Below are 17015 nucleotides of genomic sequence, written 5' to 3'. Positions count from 1 at the left end.
GCAGCAGAGCCTGCCAGGATGCCAAACCAGTCTGTGCCAGCAAGGTGAAGGCTGCCTGCTACCAGGAATGCTGCCCAGCTTCCCTGAAATCCAGCTGCCTGAAGCTGGATGGCAAGGTTCACATCAATAGTGCTGGGCAGGTGGCTCTGGCCCCACTCCTGAAGCTGGTGGCTTGTGGGGTGGCCCTGCTGCTGAACCACAGGCTCTCAGCTGCCCCCTGGGAGTAAGCAGCCCCCTGGGTGCCCTGTAGCAGAGCTCTGTGGTGCTCATTTAGGATCCCACTCATTAGGCTGCTCTCTGACTTCAGCCCAAGCTGCTCTAGAATGCCCTCTGTTACCTCCCTGTCCCAGGCCCCTTCCTGAAGAGCTCCTGATCCCACCTCCCATTCCTGAGCTTCACTCCCAAACCTGCAGTGTCCCAGGGCTGGTGTTTGGTGTCTGACATCTCAGAGAATTTTTAAACCCTTGTAATCGAGACTCCCCTGGTGTATGCAGAGGAAAAGCACTAAATCTGTGCACTGAGGGAGCTACAAAGAGAGATTCTTCCCTGCCCTGCTGAAAACCTGCAGGCCTGGGAGACCTGCAAGCTGATGATGGTTTCTGGGAGCTGCTGCAGTGTCTGCCTTGGTGCTGCTGGGACTGCAGGTGCTGGAACCAGTGACCTCAGGAGGAGGAACAAGAGGGTGTGTGTTAAGTCTGCTTAAAAACCACAAAGATCTGCCTTGACTGAAGGCCCAGGATCTGCTCTAGTTCATAATCTGCTTGCAGCACAGCCTCTGTGGGCACCTTCTTGTTAGTGTAAAACTGCTCTGCTATGGAAATACCTCACCTGGGTAAGTAGGATGGGTGGCTGTGCTCCATCTCCAGTTCTTAAGCAGGAAAATGGGATTCATCCAAACGTGTCTCCTGTTTTAGATGATCCTATATCACATCTGTGATCCTCTCCTGCTTAAGGCAGAGCAGAGCTGTGAGCAGCAGCCTGTTCCTGCACTGGATAGAGCTGGGAAAAGCTCTCCCGTGTCCCCTCAATGCCACACGCTCTGCTGCCCCTTCCCACGGGTGTCTCTTTAATGAAAAGATTGCAAAAATATAAATATTCCGTGTGTCAGTGATGGGGGGTTCTGGGGAGGCCGGGAGAGCCTGGGTGCTGCAGAAGGACAGTGCTGGCCCTGTCGTCCTGCGATGCCACCGGCTGGGCAGCTCCTGGGTTGCAGGGATGGGATGGGATGGGATAGGCACAGCCTGGAGGAGGAATTTCTGGAGCCCGGAGGAATTTCTGGAGCCTGGAGGAATTGCTGGCTGGCTCCTTCCAGGCTGCCTCATCCTGCTCTGGTGCCTCAAAGCCACAGCCCAAGGTTTGGGCTGAGTTTTTTGTTTCAGACCCCAGTGGCAGCGTCTCCACAGCGCCTGAAAATGGGATGAAACCCAGGGAGTTTCTGTCTCAAAAATCCCACCCATTCCTTGTAAAAACGGGACATCTCCTGCTTTCACCGGGAAATCAACCCCCCTGCCCTTCTCCCCTTCCCTGCGGGACCGGGGCAGGGATCGTGCTTCCCCCCCACCCTCCCGGGCATGGGATGGGAGCTGCTCCCGGTCCCGTTGTCCCGCCAGCCCCCGCCACCGCCCCTATTCCCGGGGACCGCTCTGCCGGCCCCGCCGCGTCATTCCGTGTCCGGTGCCGCTGGGGGCAAAGGCCGGAGGAACCGGGGCTGGGCCGGAGGAACCGGGGCCGGGCCGGAGAAGAGGAACCCGGGCCGGACCGGGCCGTTGGCGGGCGGTGCCGTTAGCGGCGGGAGCGGTGGCTCCGCAACGACCCTTCGCGAGAACTCCGCTGAGCGGCCGGACCGGGGCGGCCACCGGAACCGGTACCGGTACCGAGGATGGATGAGTCAGTGGCCATCCAGGAGAGCCTGGAGGAGGGGGAGATCTGCCGGATCGTATCCTTTGGCTCGGTCGCGATGGCGCCTACGGGGGGCGGCGCCGGGGGTCCCGTCTGGTCCCGCTCTTCCCATCTGATCCCATCCGGTCCCGTCTGGTCCCGTCCTTCCTTGACCCTCGGCCCAGGCGGTGCAGGGGGTTCTGGTCGACGGGGAGAGCCGGGAGAGCCGTCTGCTGGGGCTGGTGGAGAGCGGCGGGCAACGCGCGTAGGTGCCGGGGACCCGGAGGTACCGGGGGGGTGGAGGAGGGAGCGGTGGGGTCACCATCCCGGGGACACTGAAATGCGGTGTGGTTGTGCTGAGGGATGTGGTTCGTTGGTAGCCCTGGCTGGGTTCGGTGTTGGACCGGCAGATCTTAAAGGGCTTTTCCAAGCAAAGCTGTTCCTGTAGCATCTGGAGAAGAGCAGAGAGCTCTGCGGGTCTCTTACCGGTATTGGAAACTTCTTACCCCAAACACTTTCTGCTGGGGAAGGAGCTCTGTAGGTTTGGAAGTGAAGTGCCTGGGAATTTCTCTGGCTGCGTGGTAGGAATGTCAGAGAAAAGCTCAGGCCTTAGAGGTTCAGGACTGGTGAATTTTCCCAGAAAGAAATCAGTTCTCATTGAAGTGGGGATAAGTGGATAAGTGACTTTGGGGGCTGCAGGAGGGGTTGGGGTCTGTCTGTGCCTGCAGAGGTGCCAGAATTGCTTTTGCCTGCTCTGTGCTCGCAGGCTCCATGTGTACACTCACCGGAGGATGGCCATAGCAGCTGAGGATGTCTGGCTGGAGCAGGTCATCCCCATCACAGAAGAGTTTATAGTGGAAGAAGGTACTGGTGTGCTCTAGGGGCTTACTGGGCACCTCTAAGGAGGGAGATGAAGGAGTCCAGAGTCCATAGTTTGTTATTTTTGCTTGTTGAAACTTGGAAACTCTTTGTCCACGTTTTTAATGCAGTTGGTAATCCCCCGTGGCACTCGTGCATCACGTGTCACGGGTGGGAGGGCCCCACGGGGTCAGTAGCTCTGCAACCCGGAGCACCCTGTGCACTGAGAAGCACCACCCTGGCAGGTTTGTTCTGCCTGGTTCCCTTCCTACAAGGAGTTTGTGGGGTTTGAGGAGCTGATGAGCACCATCCCAGGCTGCAAACCTGCTTCCTAGCTTTGTCACTGAACTTTGCTTTCCCTTTGCAGTTGTCCTGGACAGTGACCTCCAAGTCCTTGGTGAGTTCTGTGGGTGCTTTAGTGCCTGTCACGGGTGTTCCCTTGTGCTTGGCGAGGCAGGCGTGGGGGGGTCTCGGGGTTTGGGGGGGATCTTGTCTTTTGGTTCATGCTCACAAATATCATCACCCCAGGGTTAATTTTTCCAAGTTTTTTCAAACTCTACCACGAGGTGAATTAATTATTGTTACTTAGTGGGCAGAATGAGAGTTATTTATTTATTATAAGTCCTGATTTTTATATTTTTAAATGGAATTCTCGTGGAAAGCACCACGGTAAGCACTCGTGGGAAGTCGTGAGTGACTGATGAGTTCTGCGGGGGCTCGGCTGGGCCCGGCAGCACCAGCACCACGAGGGCTCTTTGCTCCCGCAGGTTCGGATGTGACGGTTCGGATCGGCCCGGCAGACGATTGCCTCACGGTGCAGCTGCCCTTCGGCTCCCACACGCGGGACTTTCTGCGGGAGCTCCGCAAAAGCCCCGGGGAAGGTGCGGGATGGCGGCGGGGGTGGGGACAGGGGCGTGGCGTGGCCGGGGACATGACCGGGTCCTGGTCCCGGTCCCGGTACTGCCGGACTTGTTCGGCGGTGTGGGACTGCGGAGCCACCGAGGTGAGTGCGGTCCCGCTGCGGGACGGGACCGGGACCGGGGTCTCCCGGTGCTTTGGGGTGCGGGGGGGCTGTCGGTCGGGGCAGCCTCCGGTGTTGCCGGGAGCGAACCGAACCGCTCAGGATCCGCGGAGCTGCCAGCATCCCCCGGCCCGAACCCCCAGCCCCGTGTTCCGGTGGTTGCCGGGCTCCGGGGGTGGGTTTAGCCCCGTCCCTTGCTCTCTCTGTGCCTCATCCCCGCCGCTCCTGGTGCCCGTCGCCGTTTTCCTCCGTGCCAGGATGAGAAGATGCGGGGGGTCAGAGGGGTCCTGTGGGCTGCGTGGTTTCGGGCTCCCCCCTGATACCCACCGGGTTCCCCTTAAGCCGTGAGGGCTCAGTTTGGTGTTGCTGGTGTTCCTTCCTTCCTGCCCTTTATTCCTGTCTTTATCTGTAGTGTGTTAAAAATAAATAAATAAATAAAAAGGGGCCCCACCTTGTTGCTGAGCCCTGCCTGGGAGAGGCTGGGGTATAGCTACGTGTTCAGGAGGAAAAACAGGCTGGCTGAAAGGCTGCCCGGGCTCCTTTGTTGGTGTCTTTCTGTTTATCTGGAGCACAGTAACAGCCTTTGAAGGGTAAGCTCCTTGGGAGGTAGCTCTATCCAGTCATGCCTCTGGGATTTGGCACAATCGCCTTTCCAAGGCTTCATTGTATTTTTCTTGAGTCGAGGGATTTTAATTTTTTTTTACCCCCTTTCCACCCCCCCACCCCTCCGTATTAACAGAAGAAAATCCCTGTCTGCCATCACTTGGGGAATATGAATAGGTATTGATACCATGTTTTGCCTGCAGTTTTCTGGTTGTAATTTATTCCATGTATACTGAGGTAGCCACTTCCTTATGCAAACCAAAACACATTTAAATGCTGTGTTAAGTCTATTTATATTTGTCATTTGTTAGGGGAGTGATGTTAGTTCATTAAGTCTCCTGTGAATTAAGACTGGCTAGTGCATGACAGCATCTCTGCAGGCACACAGCTGCCATTCTGGCATTGATACCTTCCCTGTGCTGGCCAGTGGCATCATTCCCTGTGGGTCATAAAGCCTGAGCTCTTCCCTTCCTGATGGAAAAGTGACATTTGTCTGTTGAAGTGAAAAGTCAGGTTCTTGTCACTGCCAAGATGCCTCTCGTGGTCATTTTTGGGAGAACTTGCAGAAGCCCAGACAGCACTGGTTGAGTTCTCAATGCCTCTGGGGAATTTTAATGATTTTTCAGCTCTGTCCCAGCTCACAGAGCACCCCTGAGCCTCCTGATCCACCCCAGGTGACTTGGGTTGTGTGGTCTGTACCCAGGTCTGAGCCACGTGTGCTCCTGCAGCTGACCCCTGATAAATCCTCTTAGGGTCTTTATTCTCAGAGGGCTCTTGGGCAGAAGAGATTTTCCAAGCTGAGAATGTGACCATTTCTTGTCAGCTTGTTTGTGTTCCAGGTGCTTAGGTGAAGTATTTCGAGTTCTGTTTCTGGTTTGTCCTCTCATCCTGGAGAAGCTTTTTAATGACTCCATATTTCTGGCTTATTGTGCTCACTGAAGGAGAAGCTCAGCTGAATGACTAGAACCTTATAATCTTCTATATATTCTATATATATATGTTCTATATAACAGATTTATCTGTTCAGTAGTGTTATCTTGAGGTTTCTGTTCCTTCATCTCAAACATGGAGACCCCCACTCAGAGTCCTCTTTTTTTAGCTGTTCTTTTGCCCCTTGGAGGTGTCTGTTGTAGTTGATACAAAATGCTGGAACTGGGCAAGTTTTGCTGATGTTTTATGATGTGTGTAGGGTCAGCCCTGCATGCAGTGATATTTGCATGGCAGCTGCCCTGTTATTTTTTTTAGAAATGTGCAGTTTGAGGCACTTGATGCTGCTGAGACACAGCAGGTTCATGTGGTGACCCCACTGCATAAAAAAAGAAATGGTAAATTGGGGTTGGTTTGGTTTTGGTTTCCCCTCCCCCCCTTTTTTCTCCCTTTCTTTCCACTTCCTGTCTTGCTTCAGAAAGGAAAAACATGTTATTAAGATACAGTTTTTGGATTCCCAGAATAAAACCCTGGATTTTGGGTTGCTGAGCCCTGTCTTGGCTTAACTGCGAGGGGAGCAGCATGCAGCAGTTCTGGTGTTCTCCCTGGCCCCACTCCTCTCAAGGGAAAGCTGGAAATCCCACAACAGTTCTGATAAAATCAGCTGGGGCTGTCAGATCCCTGGAAGAGCCTGCAGTGCACTTCGTTTCTCTAAGGAAATTCAATTATTTTTTGTTCACAGTTTTATGCCAGTGCTTGTAGAAGTTTGTTGAGAAATTAAAGAACACTTGGGATCTAACATGAAACATTTTGTCTTTTTCCAGAAGGAGTTGGCTTGGAAGATGCCAAACAGAATGGAAAAAAGGTTGAAGTGAGTCAGGACCAGAACCAGAGCCAGGATAAAAGTTCTCGTAGGTATGGTGGATCTCTTGCGTCTTGTCAGGCTCTGGTGAAGCAGAGTTGGGCTCTTTCTGGAAGGTCTGGTGCAGAGGAGAAGTGATGGCAATGTTTCCTTGCCCCTTGAGCTCTGCCTGCCCTCCCCAGAGGGTCGCTGACATCTGACAGTAAATATATATTTAGCACCAGAGTTCTGGGAATGGATGGAATGAACTGCAGCGGGCAAACTGCTGATGCTTTCGTGTCTAGAGGAAGCAAAAGAAAGTGCAGAGAGCTGGGCTTCCTGTTTTTTTGGGGCTGGAAACAGAGTGGGGTGGTTGTTTTCTGGTGTCAGCGTGAGGTCTGTGCACACACAAGTGCTCGTGCAATCTTGTGGCTGTTATCTCCTGTTATCTGATTCCAGCTCCTGGTGCCTGTGTCGGTTCCAGTCCCTCCTTTTGTGAAGAGAATCTGCAGATTCTAGTTAGGAGAAAAGCTCAGCACAAGCTTGCTGTCAAAACTTCAGTGGGAATTTCCTGCCAGTCCCCTCTTTGGGAATATTTTTGCAGCTCAGTGGCAGAGGACCTGCTGGTCTTGTTTATTCAGAGACCTTTGGCCGAGGGCCACCTTGTCTCATAGATGCGCTCTTCAAATGCTGCACTTTCATTTTCCAGTTCCCAGGACTTTTCAGACCCTGCAGCATTTCTCTCTCTGTGCTGGTCTTGGCACTGGTGTGCACGTTGTTGATTTGAACATTTTTACCTTCCCCTTGCTTGTGGGAGCTCCTGATGTTATTCCTGTTGCAAAAGGAGTTTGCAGAGCCAGGAGATCCTCAATAAACCCACCTCTATCTCCACCTGCTCTCTGCTGCCTCTTTTCTAGGCAGAGTGGGGAGTTTTCCACCAGAAGGCTTTTTTGAAGCAAGCAAATTTTAATTCTGCTGAGCAGAGACAGCAGGAGATGAGATTTGCATCTCCTAAATCTGGTAAGCAGGAAATGTGTACAGGTTTTGTGTCACCATCCAGGTGGGAGTGAGCCTTGCTCTGAACCAACAGCCTGAACCCAGTTACTGCAGAACACCCCATTGAGTTAAACTGGTTTTGTCAAGAGATCTGAACCATCCTGAGAAATGCTCATTTTAGTCTTGTCTGCTGACCCAAACATTGATTCCATTGAGTGAAACAGACAGAGAAATGTGAAACAGATCCCTGGGGGCAGAAATGAGCTGCCTGGGGGGTGTGGATCTCCTGGGTTTCACTCTGCGGTTTGGCTTTTATTTGCAGGCAAAGCAAAGTCAAACCTGAAGAGACAGCTGAGATGGTGCAATCCTCTGATGTGATGGATTCAAAGAAGGCTTCACTCTTGCCAGAACTGGACTTTAAAGTCAGAGATACTTTAATAACAGCTTGTCTGAAAGAAATGGAGGATTCCTACACAGAAATCCAGAACTTCAGGTAAGGATCACTCCTGAGAAGGACTTATTATAAAGCTGTCAAAATCACTCATGTTTGTTATTTTATCTCATGTCCCTGTAAGAAATTCCTGAGAAAAGGATGATTCAGGCTTTTCAGCAGCTTTGTTTCCTCATTTGAGAGAATTTCATTCGTGTCTTTTTCAAGCCTTGCCACATGGTTCTGGTTAAAAAAATGGCTTTTTTGACATTACTTTTTCCTGAGCTTATTTCAGACTCTGCTTGGAAATACATCAAGTGTGTTCACCTCTGGCTTTCTCTCTCACTGCTTCTGCTCACTATTTCTCCATGTAGGTGCTCAATAAGTTCACAAGAGCTTGAGTGAAATATAAGCAGTACCAAAACTTTACTGTGGTTGAAATGATTTTATGTCTGTTATTCTGTGAATTTCTCATTTCAAACTGCTACTGGATAGCTCTAGTCTTTATATATATATATATATATATACACATGTAAAAATGTGCAGCCTGTAAAACATGTCTGTGAACATGCTACTGAAATTAAATCATTTTAGGGCTTTACATTTTGTCACATTTTCCCAATTCCCCCCTGGAAACTTGTTACTGGGAAGTGGTTTCATGTAATTTGAGTACAGGGGTTAATAACAGTGGTGTTTCCATCAGCTCTGCCATCTGCAGCTCTGGGATTGAGCTCATTTCTTTGCAGGTTTTTTGCTGGGACATACAATGTGAATGGTCAGGCCCCCAAAGAGAGCCTTGAGCCTTGGCTGAGGTGTGATGCTGAGCCACCAGACATCTACTGTGTGGGGTGAGTGTCCCCTCATGGCCTGGGGGTGTCCTGTGACTGCAGCAGGGGGGTGTCCAGCTCCTTAGCTTTACACAGCCTCCAATCTGCAGAACTGAATTTTGAGTTTTCAGCTAGAAATTGAAATGAATTATAAATTATTATAAATTATAAATGGAGTACAAGTTGATGTAGTTCTTTCCCAGAGGAAAGGGCTGGAGAGTTATCAACTCGTGCATGCATCTGTGGGTTCCTTCCTCTGACACAGTTTCCAGGAGGTTGATCTCAGTAAAGAAGCCTTCTTTTTCTATGAAACACCACGGGAAGAGGAATGGTTGAAAGCTGTCACTGAGAGTCTTCACCCAGATGCCAAATATGAAAAGGTAAACATGGAATTATTTCCCACCTGGGCCTCTTTTCCCTCTGCTTTTTCTCCTTCTCCACTGCTGTCTCCTCCAGGGGTTCGTGGGCTTTTTGCTCTGAAGTGATGTAGGACAGGAGACCAGAGCAAGGAAGTTCTTGCTGTCTTGGGGGAGGAGAATAGGAATTATCTTACTTTCTTCATCTACACAATCCATGGTGGGATGAGTTTGAAGGTATCTTGGTTGGAACACTGCTGCTGTTTTGGTCTTGCTCCTCTCTTGTCACTGTTAGTGAAGGGAAATTCCTCCCATGGGCTGTGCCTGGGCTGTAGGGTTTGCTTTGGGCTTCAGCTTTGTTCCCTGTGGTGTTTGGTCCCTGGTTCCTCCAGGTGCTGTGTTGCTGAGAGCCCAGCTGGTCCTTCTGATGAGCCTGGAATTCTTTTTTTTTGTTTTTTTAATCTGTATTTTTGTGGCTCATGTTCTGGACAGGGGACGATGAGTCTTCTCTCTTCAAACCTCTCCCCTTGTAGTATTTCCTGGAACAGGGTCTGTTTCACAGGTGAAACACGTGAGGCTGGTGGGAATCATGCTCCTGTTGTATGTGAGAGAGGACCTGGTGATGAACATCTCCGAGGTGGAAGCTGAGACTGTGGGCACTGGGATCATGGGGAAGATGGTAGGGATGGTGGCAACCCTGGGGTGAGGTTCCTCTGTTCTGTGTAGAAGCTTCTGACCAATTCTTTGTCTTTTATCTTTCAGGGTAACAAAGGTGGTGTTGCCATAAGGTTTAAATTCCATAACACTACTCTGTGCATTGTGAATTCTCACCTGGCAGCTCACATGGAGGAATACGAGAGGAGGAACCAGGACTTCAAGGACATCTGCTCCCGGATGCATTTCTGCCAGTCAGATCCCAAGTTGGCCTCTCTCACCATTGCCAAACATGAGTATGCTTCCCCTCTGGCTGTGCCCATCACTCCTTGGGGCAGGGAGAACTTGATGAACACAGGAAGGTGCCAGGTTCTCCTGGCTGGGATGTAGGAAGGGGCCAGAAATGCTTTACTGGAACCCTGGGGCTGAGGGTGGTCCCTGTCCAGGTCTAACAAGTCACTTGCCACCCTGTGCTCTCCCAGCTTTGTTTTATTATCAAGCCTGAAGTGAGGATGTGGCAGCAATGTGCACTGATTTCCCCAGTGGGATTTAATCTGTGGGATATCAGAAGCACCAGTTATGAAGAGGCAGTGACAAGGATGCAGAACGGGAATTAAAAAGCAGCAAAAATAGAAAATAAAGCTTCTCTTTCAGGTTTTCACTGCTGCTTGTTGTCTGTGATGGCCAAGCAGACACAGCACCCAGCTGCCAGTGTTGAGAGGAGCTGCTGGGTCCTGTCTGTGGCCACCCCATGCACACTTGTGCTCTGTGTTCTCCTGCAGTGTGATCTTGTGGCTGGGTGACCTCAACTATCGTCTGGAGGATCTGGATGTGGCAAAAGTGAAGCAGCTGGTGGAAGAGAAAGCTTTTCCAGAGCTCTGGCAGTATGACCAGGTACTGATGTCCCCTGCCTGCAAGTGGGGCTGGTCAGAAACTGCACACCCACTGCTCAGCCCTCTCTTTGCTGAGCTTGTCCCTTTTAGATGGGAACTGTGCTTGAGTTTATTTAAAATTAAATATTTTGTACTTTTTTTTGTTTTGTTTTTTTTTTCTTTCCTAGCTAAAGAGGCAAATGAATGCAAATGCAGTCTTTGAAGGCTTTACAGAGGGAGAGCTTTCTTTCCAGCCAACATACAAATATGATGCTGGCTGTGATGACTGGGACTCAAGGTGATGTGCAGTCTGATGTTATCACTGAAGGAAGTAAAAAAAAAAAAAAAAGCTAAAGAATGGCAGATCTAATGAGTATAAACAGGAACAGTTCTTAGGCTATTGCTCTTCCTCTCCTTTAGGTCCAGTTTACATCTATGCATCTTGCTTTTCTTCCGCTGATGTTTACCAGATCTTTTTCCCAGGAAAAATCCATTGGGTTTCCCCAGAGCTGTACAAAATTAAGGAATTATTTTAGTTAGTTTCTTTTTTGTTGTTGTTGGTGGTGGTTTGGGTTTTTTTTCCTTGGCAAAATTTTGAGCACCTTTTATTTGCTGAAACCTTCTATACCTCCTCAGACCAGCTCTATAGACCTTCTGTACCTCAGATCAGACCAGCTGGGGGCTGAAATGGTGGCTTTGTGCTGTCTGTAGCTGAGTGAATCCTTGTGTAAGTCTGGGTATTGCACTGATTGGATCAAAAGAACAAGATAAATATTTTCAGCTTTGAAGAAGCAGAAAGCAAAGCAGGATATAGAGCTACTTAAGAGCAGACAATTTTGCAACTGCTCAAAGCAGCTCTGGCAAACACAACTTTGGAGGAGACCTGGCTGCAGGCCATGGCAGGAAAACAGAGTCTCTGGGAGAGCAGTGTCTTGCCTTGCTTTGTTCCTCCTCCTGAGCTGTAATTTTGGCCTCTGTTTTAGTGAGAAATGTCGTATTCCTGCCTGGTGTGACCGGATACTCTGGAAAGGGCAGAACATTGCTCAGCTGAGCTACAGGAGCCACATGGCTCTGAAGATCAGTGACCACAAACCAGTCAGCTCTGTGTTTGATATCGGGGTGAGTACAGCAGAGCTGGAGGAAAAAACTGCGGAGGTTCTGCTCTTTTCCCTCTCCTGCTTTTATGGCTCCACAGAGAACAAAGGCTTGGAAGGTGGGCTGGATAAGGTACTGAGCTAGAATTGTTGTTCATGGGGTTGTGTGAAGTGATGCTCCAGCTGAGCAGTAGATTGCAGGAGCAGAATGGTCCCTTTGCCTTTTTTACTTCTTTCCCAAGTGATTTTCACAGAAACTTGCAGTGCAGGAATACTGCTTCACTGACATCATGAGAGTGGCTTGCCTAACAAAATTTTTAAGGAAAAACCAGGCTCCTGAGTGACTGTCTCACTACTTATGGCAAGTGCCAAAAATCATCCTCTGCATCCCACGAGGTCTCAGAGCATCCCTGCTTATCCCATGTGCCACGTGCAGGGGTGTGCTGCTGCCATCACATCAGTCCCTATGTTTCCAGCTGTGTTTCAGCTCCCTGGCAGAGGCCCTGTAAATGCCAGCTGCCCCAAGCTGTGTCCTTTTCAGGTGAAGGTTGTGGATGAGGAGCTTTACCGAAAAGCCTTCGAAGAAATCGTGCGCTCCCAGGACAAGATGGAAAACGCCAGAATCCCCTCAGTCACCCTGTCCAAGAGGGAGGTAAAATCTATTTATTTGTGTGCTCTGGCTCACTGGGGAGGCTGAGAAACCCCTGACCCCAGGAGGGTATCCCTGCCATGAAGCTACACTGGATAGAGAGTAGACTCTGAGGTCTGGCAGCAATGAAAGAGAATATTTTGACTAGCAGCTGTTCTGTGTTTACTGGCCCAAGAAATCCTCATTTCTGTTTAGATGTAAATGCCATTCACAGCTCCAGGATGAAGTGGAGGGTGTGTTACCCCCCTGAGGTGAGGAGAGAGAGAGAAAAAGGGAAGTTTGTTCCCCTTGCTCTGCCTCGTTTCTTTGCAACATCAGATGTAAAATCAGAGCGATGTGGAGAAGGTCACAAACCCAACGTTTGCTTTGTGTGATGGGGACTGAAAAAGACAAGGAAGTGAGACTTCTCGAGTTGCATTTGGGTTATTTGGGGGAACATTTGTTTGAAAGGGGCACACAGAGCAAGCAGAGGTGATCCCTTGTCAGCCTGGAAGCTGTGCACAAGGCAGGGGGTTAACCTGGGGATCTCGTGCTTAATGATTAAACCACAGGGCAGGGATTGCTTGGCCAGGTGGCCCTGGCTGATGATGTTCCCTGGCTTTGGTTCCTAGTTCCATTTTGGGGACGTGAAGTACATGCAGCTGCAGGTGGAGAGGTTCAGAATCTGCAATGGAGAAGTGGCCTGCCAGTTTGAATTTATCAACAAACCAGATGAGGAAGCTTACTCCAAGAAGTGGCTGGCTGCTTATCCCAGCAAGGGCTTTCTGCACCCAGGTGAGCTCCTTGTTGTTCCTCTCATTAACCACCTGATGTTGTCACCTTAATTCTGGCTTAATTTTGACCCTGTTATGCCTCAGAAAGCAGGCTTATTGATTTCATACCTTTTGTCACCAAGTATGGATTTCATCATCTCCCTGCAGGTGCTGAGAAGACAGTTCTGTTGGAGGTGTTTGTTGATAAATCAACAGCTACACACTTAAACTCTGGAGAGGAAAAACTTGAAGATATCTTGGTCTTGCATCTTGACAGGGGGAAGGATTATTTTATCTCTGTAACGGGGAACTACTTGCCAAGTTGCTTTGGGTCTCCTCTCCACACCCTGTGCCACATGAGGGAACCCATCCAGGACATGTCAGCAGAATCTATTCAGAAACTTGTGAGTTAAGGACAAGAATTTCCTTCCAAACCCACAAGAATGATCCAAACTAGATGTTAAATCCTGTTGCTTGCTAAAGAACCTTTTCCACTCCCCTGCTCTCTCCTCTGAGGATGCTGGTACAGCTTGTGCATGTGTTGTTTCTTCTCTCTGGAGTGTTGGTGCACAAGTGCCTGTTGTGCTAGTCTTGTGTAAAGGCTGGTGAGTGAAGCTGCAACACTTTCTGACCAAGGAGGAATTCTCAGGTATAAGCTCTGTGAAGCATTTTTGCCAGAACTCGGGTAGATACCTTTTATTATTTTTTTTTATCCCCTGACTCTCAGACCCTGATGCCACTGGAGATCAGTGATGATGCCACTGAAGATGAAAAGCCCATGGACATTCCAAAGGAGCTGTGGATGATGGTGGATCATCTCTACAGGAATGCTTCCCAGCAGGTTGGCAGTCTTTGTGCTGGAGACACAGGATGGGGCTTTTTTTTGTCTTAGGTTTAGATTTGAGGATGCTCCTGGTCATGAGAATTTCTGGGGATGTTTGAGCAGAGGTAGAGAGAGTGATCCTGGAGCCCCAGGGTGTTCTGTTCCCTGCTGGTGCCTCTTGCTGGGATTTTCCAGACAGCTGATAGTGACATTGCTCAATTTACCCAAATAACTTTTATTTTCCTGGAGAATGAGTTAAGTGTGTGCTTTGCAGGAGTACCTGTTCCAGCAGCCAGGCCTCAAGGCTGAATTTGAGGAAATCCGGGACTGTTTGGACAAAGGAATCCACGACACCCTCTGTATCCTTGCAGCCTGATGTCCCCTGAGGGCCACTTAGTGACAAGATGCAATCAGTGGGTTCCACCAGGGGGTTTTAATTCCCCCCTCTCACCCTGGGGTGACTGACAACTGCATTTCCTTGTGGTCAGTGTGAAAACCTCTGCCAGGTCCTTGTGCTTTGGTGTCTGAGCTCCCAGCTATGAACTCTTTGAACCCAGAGCCAAGGTGAATGTTTCAGCAGAAATTCCACCAAAGCAGATCAGGCTCTGCTTTCCCCCCCCCCTTTCCTTAACCATCTGGGGATCAGTTGGCAACAATCACTCAGTTGCTGAAGCTTTGCTGCTCTTCCTGGAGAGCCTGCCAGAGCCTGTCATCTGCTCCAGGTTCTACAGCAGCTGTCTGGAGAGTGCCAGCAACTACACACTGAGCAGCCAGGTAAAACTCCTCTGCTTTTAGAGGGAAAGGAGACAAACTGCTTTATGTGAGACCAGCAAAGGGGTTTTATTATTTATTATGGAATTATCTGGTAATAAATAAAGGATCTGGACTGCTTTTGGGTTACTCAGAGCAGCTGTTTGCAAGCTGGGTGATGTTGGAAGCAGGTGAAGCTGCTAAGGCATTGCCACATCTTCAAGATAAATATTCTGGGGTTTTGGTTTTTGGTTTTTTTTTGTTTTTTCCACCTCCTCAGATCATCTCTAAACTGCCCAGGTGCCACAAAAATGTCTTTGAGTATCTGATGGCATTTCTCCGGGAACTGCTGAGAAAATCAGGGAAAAACCACTTGGATGTGCACATGCTTGGTAAGGCCACAACTCCAACTGCCCTGCTCAGAGGGGATTTGCAGCATTCCTGACAAAACCCCTTTTCTCCACAGTCCCCTGGGGCAGGCTGAGCAAGCCCTCAGGTGTCACCTTGCCTGGGGTTGGGGGTTTTTACCTGTGAGCCCTGCAGCTGCTGGCTCTGTCTCACTCTCTCTGGTTTTTCCTCTGAAATGCAGGCAGCATTTTTGGGCAGTTGTTGCTTCGCCCTCCTCCTGGACGTCCTGCACCTGACACAGCTGAGAAGAAGAAAGCTCAGCAGTTCATCTGTCAGTTCCTCCTGACAGAAAACAATCCACCCTGAGTTTCAGATGCAGCTGATCTGATTTTTAGCTATCAAATCACTGTAAAAAAAAGATATTTTTTTGTACACTGGCTTTTTCAAAACGTTATCAGAGGATTTTATACTTTCCTGGCAGTTTGACTTTTTTAAGGTGTAAAGTGTATAAAATCTCTAAATAAGCTGTACAGAGACAAGCAGAAATAGAAAAGCTGATATTTACACTATTTTATCTAACTGGGAATTGATTGTTACTTAAAAAAAAAAAAGTTCCTGGTGGGTTTTACCCCCCTGTCTGCCTAGGGTTGATGTTGGGGGGGTCTGGGCTCTGAGTATCTCAGGTTGTACTGGGAGCTTTGGGTGTCTGTGGGACAGTCAGACTGTCAGGGAACAGCCCCTGAGAGACAGTCAGACAGGGAACAGTCCCTGTGGGACAGTCAGGCTGAGTGACAGAACAGGGGTGTGCAGGGTGACCTTAGGGGTTTGGTGTGAAGTCAAAGATGAGGCAGGAGGGATGAGGCAAAGATTAAGGCAGAAGGGCTCTGCAGAGGGACCTGGACAGACTGGAGAGTTGGGATGATCCCAACGGGATGAGGTTCAACATTCCAAGTGCCGGGTCCTGCACTTTGGCCACAACAACCCCATGGGGAGCTCCAGGCTGGGCACAGAGTGGCAGAAAGGGACCTGGGAGTCTGGATTGCCAGGAAGCTGAAGAGGAGCCAGCAGTGTGCCCAGGTGGCCAAGAAGGCCAATGGCATCCTGGGCTGGCTCAGGAACAGCGTGGCCAGCAGGTCCAGGGAAGGGATTCTGCCCCTGTGCTCAGCTCTGGGGAGGCCACAGCTTGAGTCCTGTGTCCAGTTCTGGGCCCCTCAGCTCAGGAAGGAGATTGAGGTGCTGGAGCAGGTCCAGAGAAGAGCAAGGAGGCTGTGAAGGGATCCAGCAGAATTCCTGTGAGGAAGGGCTGAGGGAGCTGGGGGTGTTGAGGCTGGAGAAGAGGAGGCTCAGTGGAGACCTCATCACTCTCTCCAACTCCCTGAAAGGAGGTTGGAGCCAGGGGGGGGTTGGGCTCTTTTCCCAGGCAACTCTCAGCAAGACAAGAGGGCAGGGTCTCAAGTTGTGCCAGGGGAGGTTTAGGTTGGAGATGAGAAAGAATTTCTTTCTGGAGAGGGTGATCAGGCATTGGAATGGGCTGCCCAGGGAAGTAGTGGATTCTCCGTGTCTGGAGATCTTTCCAAAGAGCCTGGATGTGGCACTGAGTTGTGGGAAAACAATCTGCGGAGGCTTAAGGATTCCATGTACGCATCAATATGATTGTATGAAATCGTTTATTAGCAACTTGCACTCACTTTATATAGAGAAGCCTTGTTTACACCATCTTATCAAGCAGGTGGCCTTGTACTCCAACCACACATACCATTCTCACGGAAAGATTCTTCTCACATAATTATTTTCCTCTTCTGTTGCCAATTAGTTATCTCTTTCCCATTAGCTTATTCTCAGGCCTCTAACTAGGCCTCAATAACCATTAACCCAATGTGGCCTAAATTGAAGTAAGTCAGGATTGCTCACAACCTGTATATTTCTGAACTGTTTCCCCAACACTGAGTGCCATGGGCTGGGAACCACGGGGGGAGTGGATCAAGGGTTGGACTTGATGATCTCTGAGGTCCCTTCCAACCCAGCCAGTTCTAGGATTCTAGGATTCCTCACAGAGGTGTGGTCAATGCTTCCACTTCATTGCCTACAAGCTCAGTTAATAAACTCTTTCAGTGTCCACCCCCCTCCACCACACTCCAAAACAAACTCCTATTGGTCACCCAGTGCTGTTCACACACAGCAAAAGCAAATCCTATTGGTGCAGGGGTGGGAGCCAGGACCTCAGCACAGCCCCTGAGCCTCCTACCTCGTGGTTTCCCACGTCTTGCACAGCATCAGCTCCTGCTTGGTGCCTCCTCTCAATCCAGTGTCAAGGACAGGGTGTCCTTGTCACTCTG

The 17015-nt window shown here is 49.9% G+C and overlaps 1 protein-coding gene across 5 annotated transcripts; it reads left to right on the top strand.

The window, feature by feature from the left end:
• The first annotated feature begins 1737 nt into the window (after nucleotides 1-1737).
• On the top strand, nucleotides 1738-15234 carry INPP5B (inositol polyphosphate-5-phosphatase B). Of its 5 annotated transcripts, XM_030464297.1 has the most exons (23): nucleotides 1738-1936; nucleotides 2064-2143; nucleotides 2645-2742; nucleotides 2868-2981; nucleotides 3104-3133; nucleotides 3504-3617; nucleotides 6112-6202; nucleotides 7447-7617; nucleotides 8301-8402; nucleotides 8647-8761; nucleotides 9300-9416; nucleotides 9500-9687; nucleotides 10174-10285; nucleotides 10452-10561; nucleotides 11247-11382; nucleotides 11899-12009; nucleotides 12618-12780; nucleotides 12927-13162; nucleotides 13486-13599; nucleotides 13856-13940; nucleotides 14228-14355; nucleotides 14612-14723; nucleotides 14921-15234. In XM_030464297.1, the coding sequence occupies exons 1-23, from the start codon at nucleotides 1880-1882 to the stop codon at nucleotides 15043-15045; spliced, it is 2709 nt and encodes a 902-aa protein (XP_030320157.1). In that variant the 5' UTR covers nucleotides 1738-1879; the 3' UTR covers nucleotides 15046-15234. The 5 variants fall into 5 exon arrangements, with proteins under 5 accessions (XP_030320157.1, XP_030320159.1, XP_030320158.1 ...); XM_030464299.1 differs by lacking the exon at nucleotides 2868-2981 and having other exon boundaries at nucleotides 6115-6202; nucleotides 14921-15233; XM_030464298.1 differs by lacking the exon at nucleotides 2868-2981 and having other exon boundaries at nucleotides 14921-15233.
• Nucleotides 15235-17015: the final 1781 nt, after the last annotated feature.

Source organism: Calypte anna, chromosome 23 (assembly GCF_003957555.1).
Source record: "Calypte anna isolate BGI_N300 chromosome 23, bCalAnn1_v1.p, whole genome shotgun sequence".
Lineage (NCBI taxonomy): Eukaryota > Metazoa > Chordata > Aves > Apodiformes > Trochilidae > Calypte > Calypte anna.
Note: the sequence above shows the minus strand (reverse complement) of the source record. Positions and strands in the feature narration are given on the sequence as shown.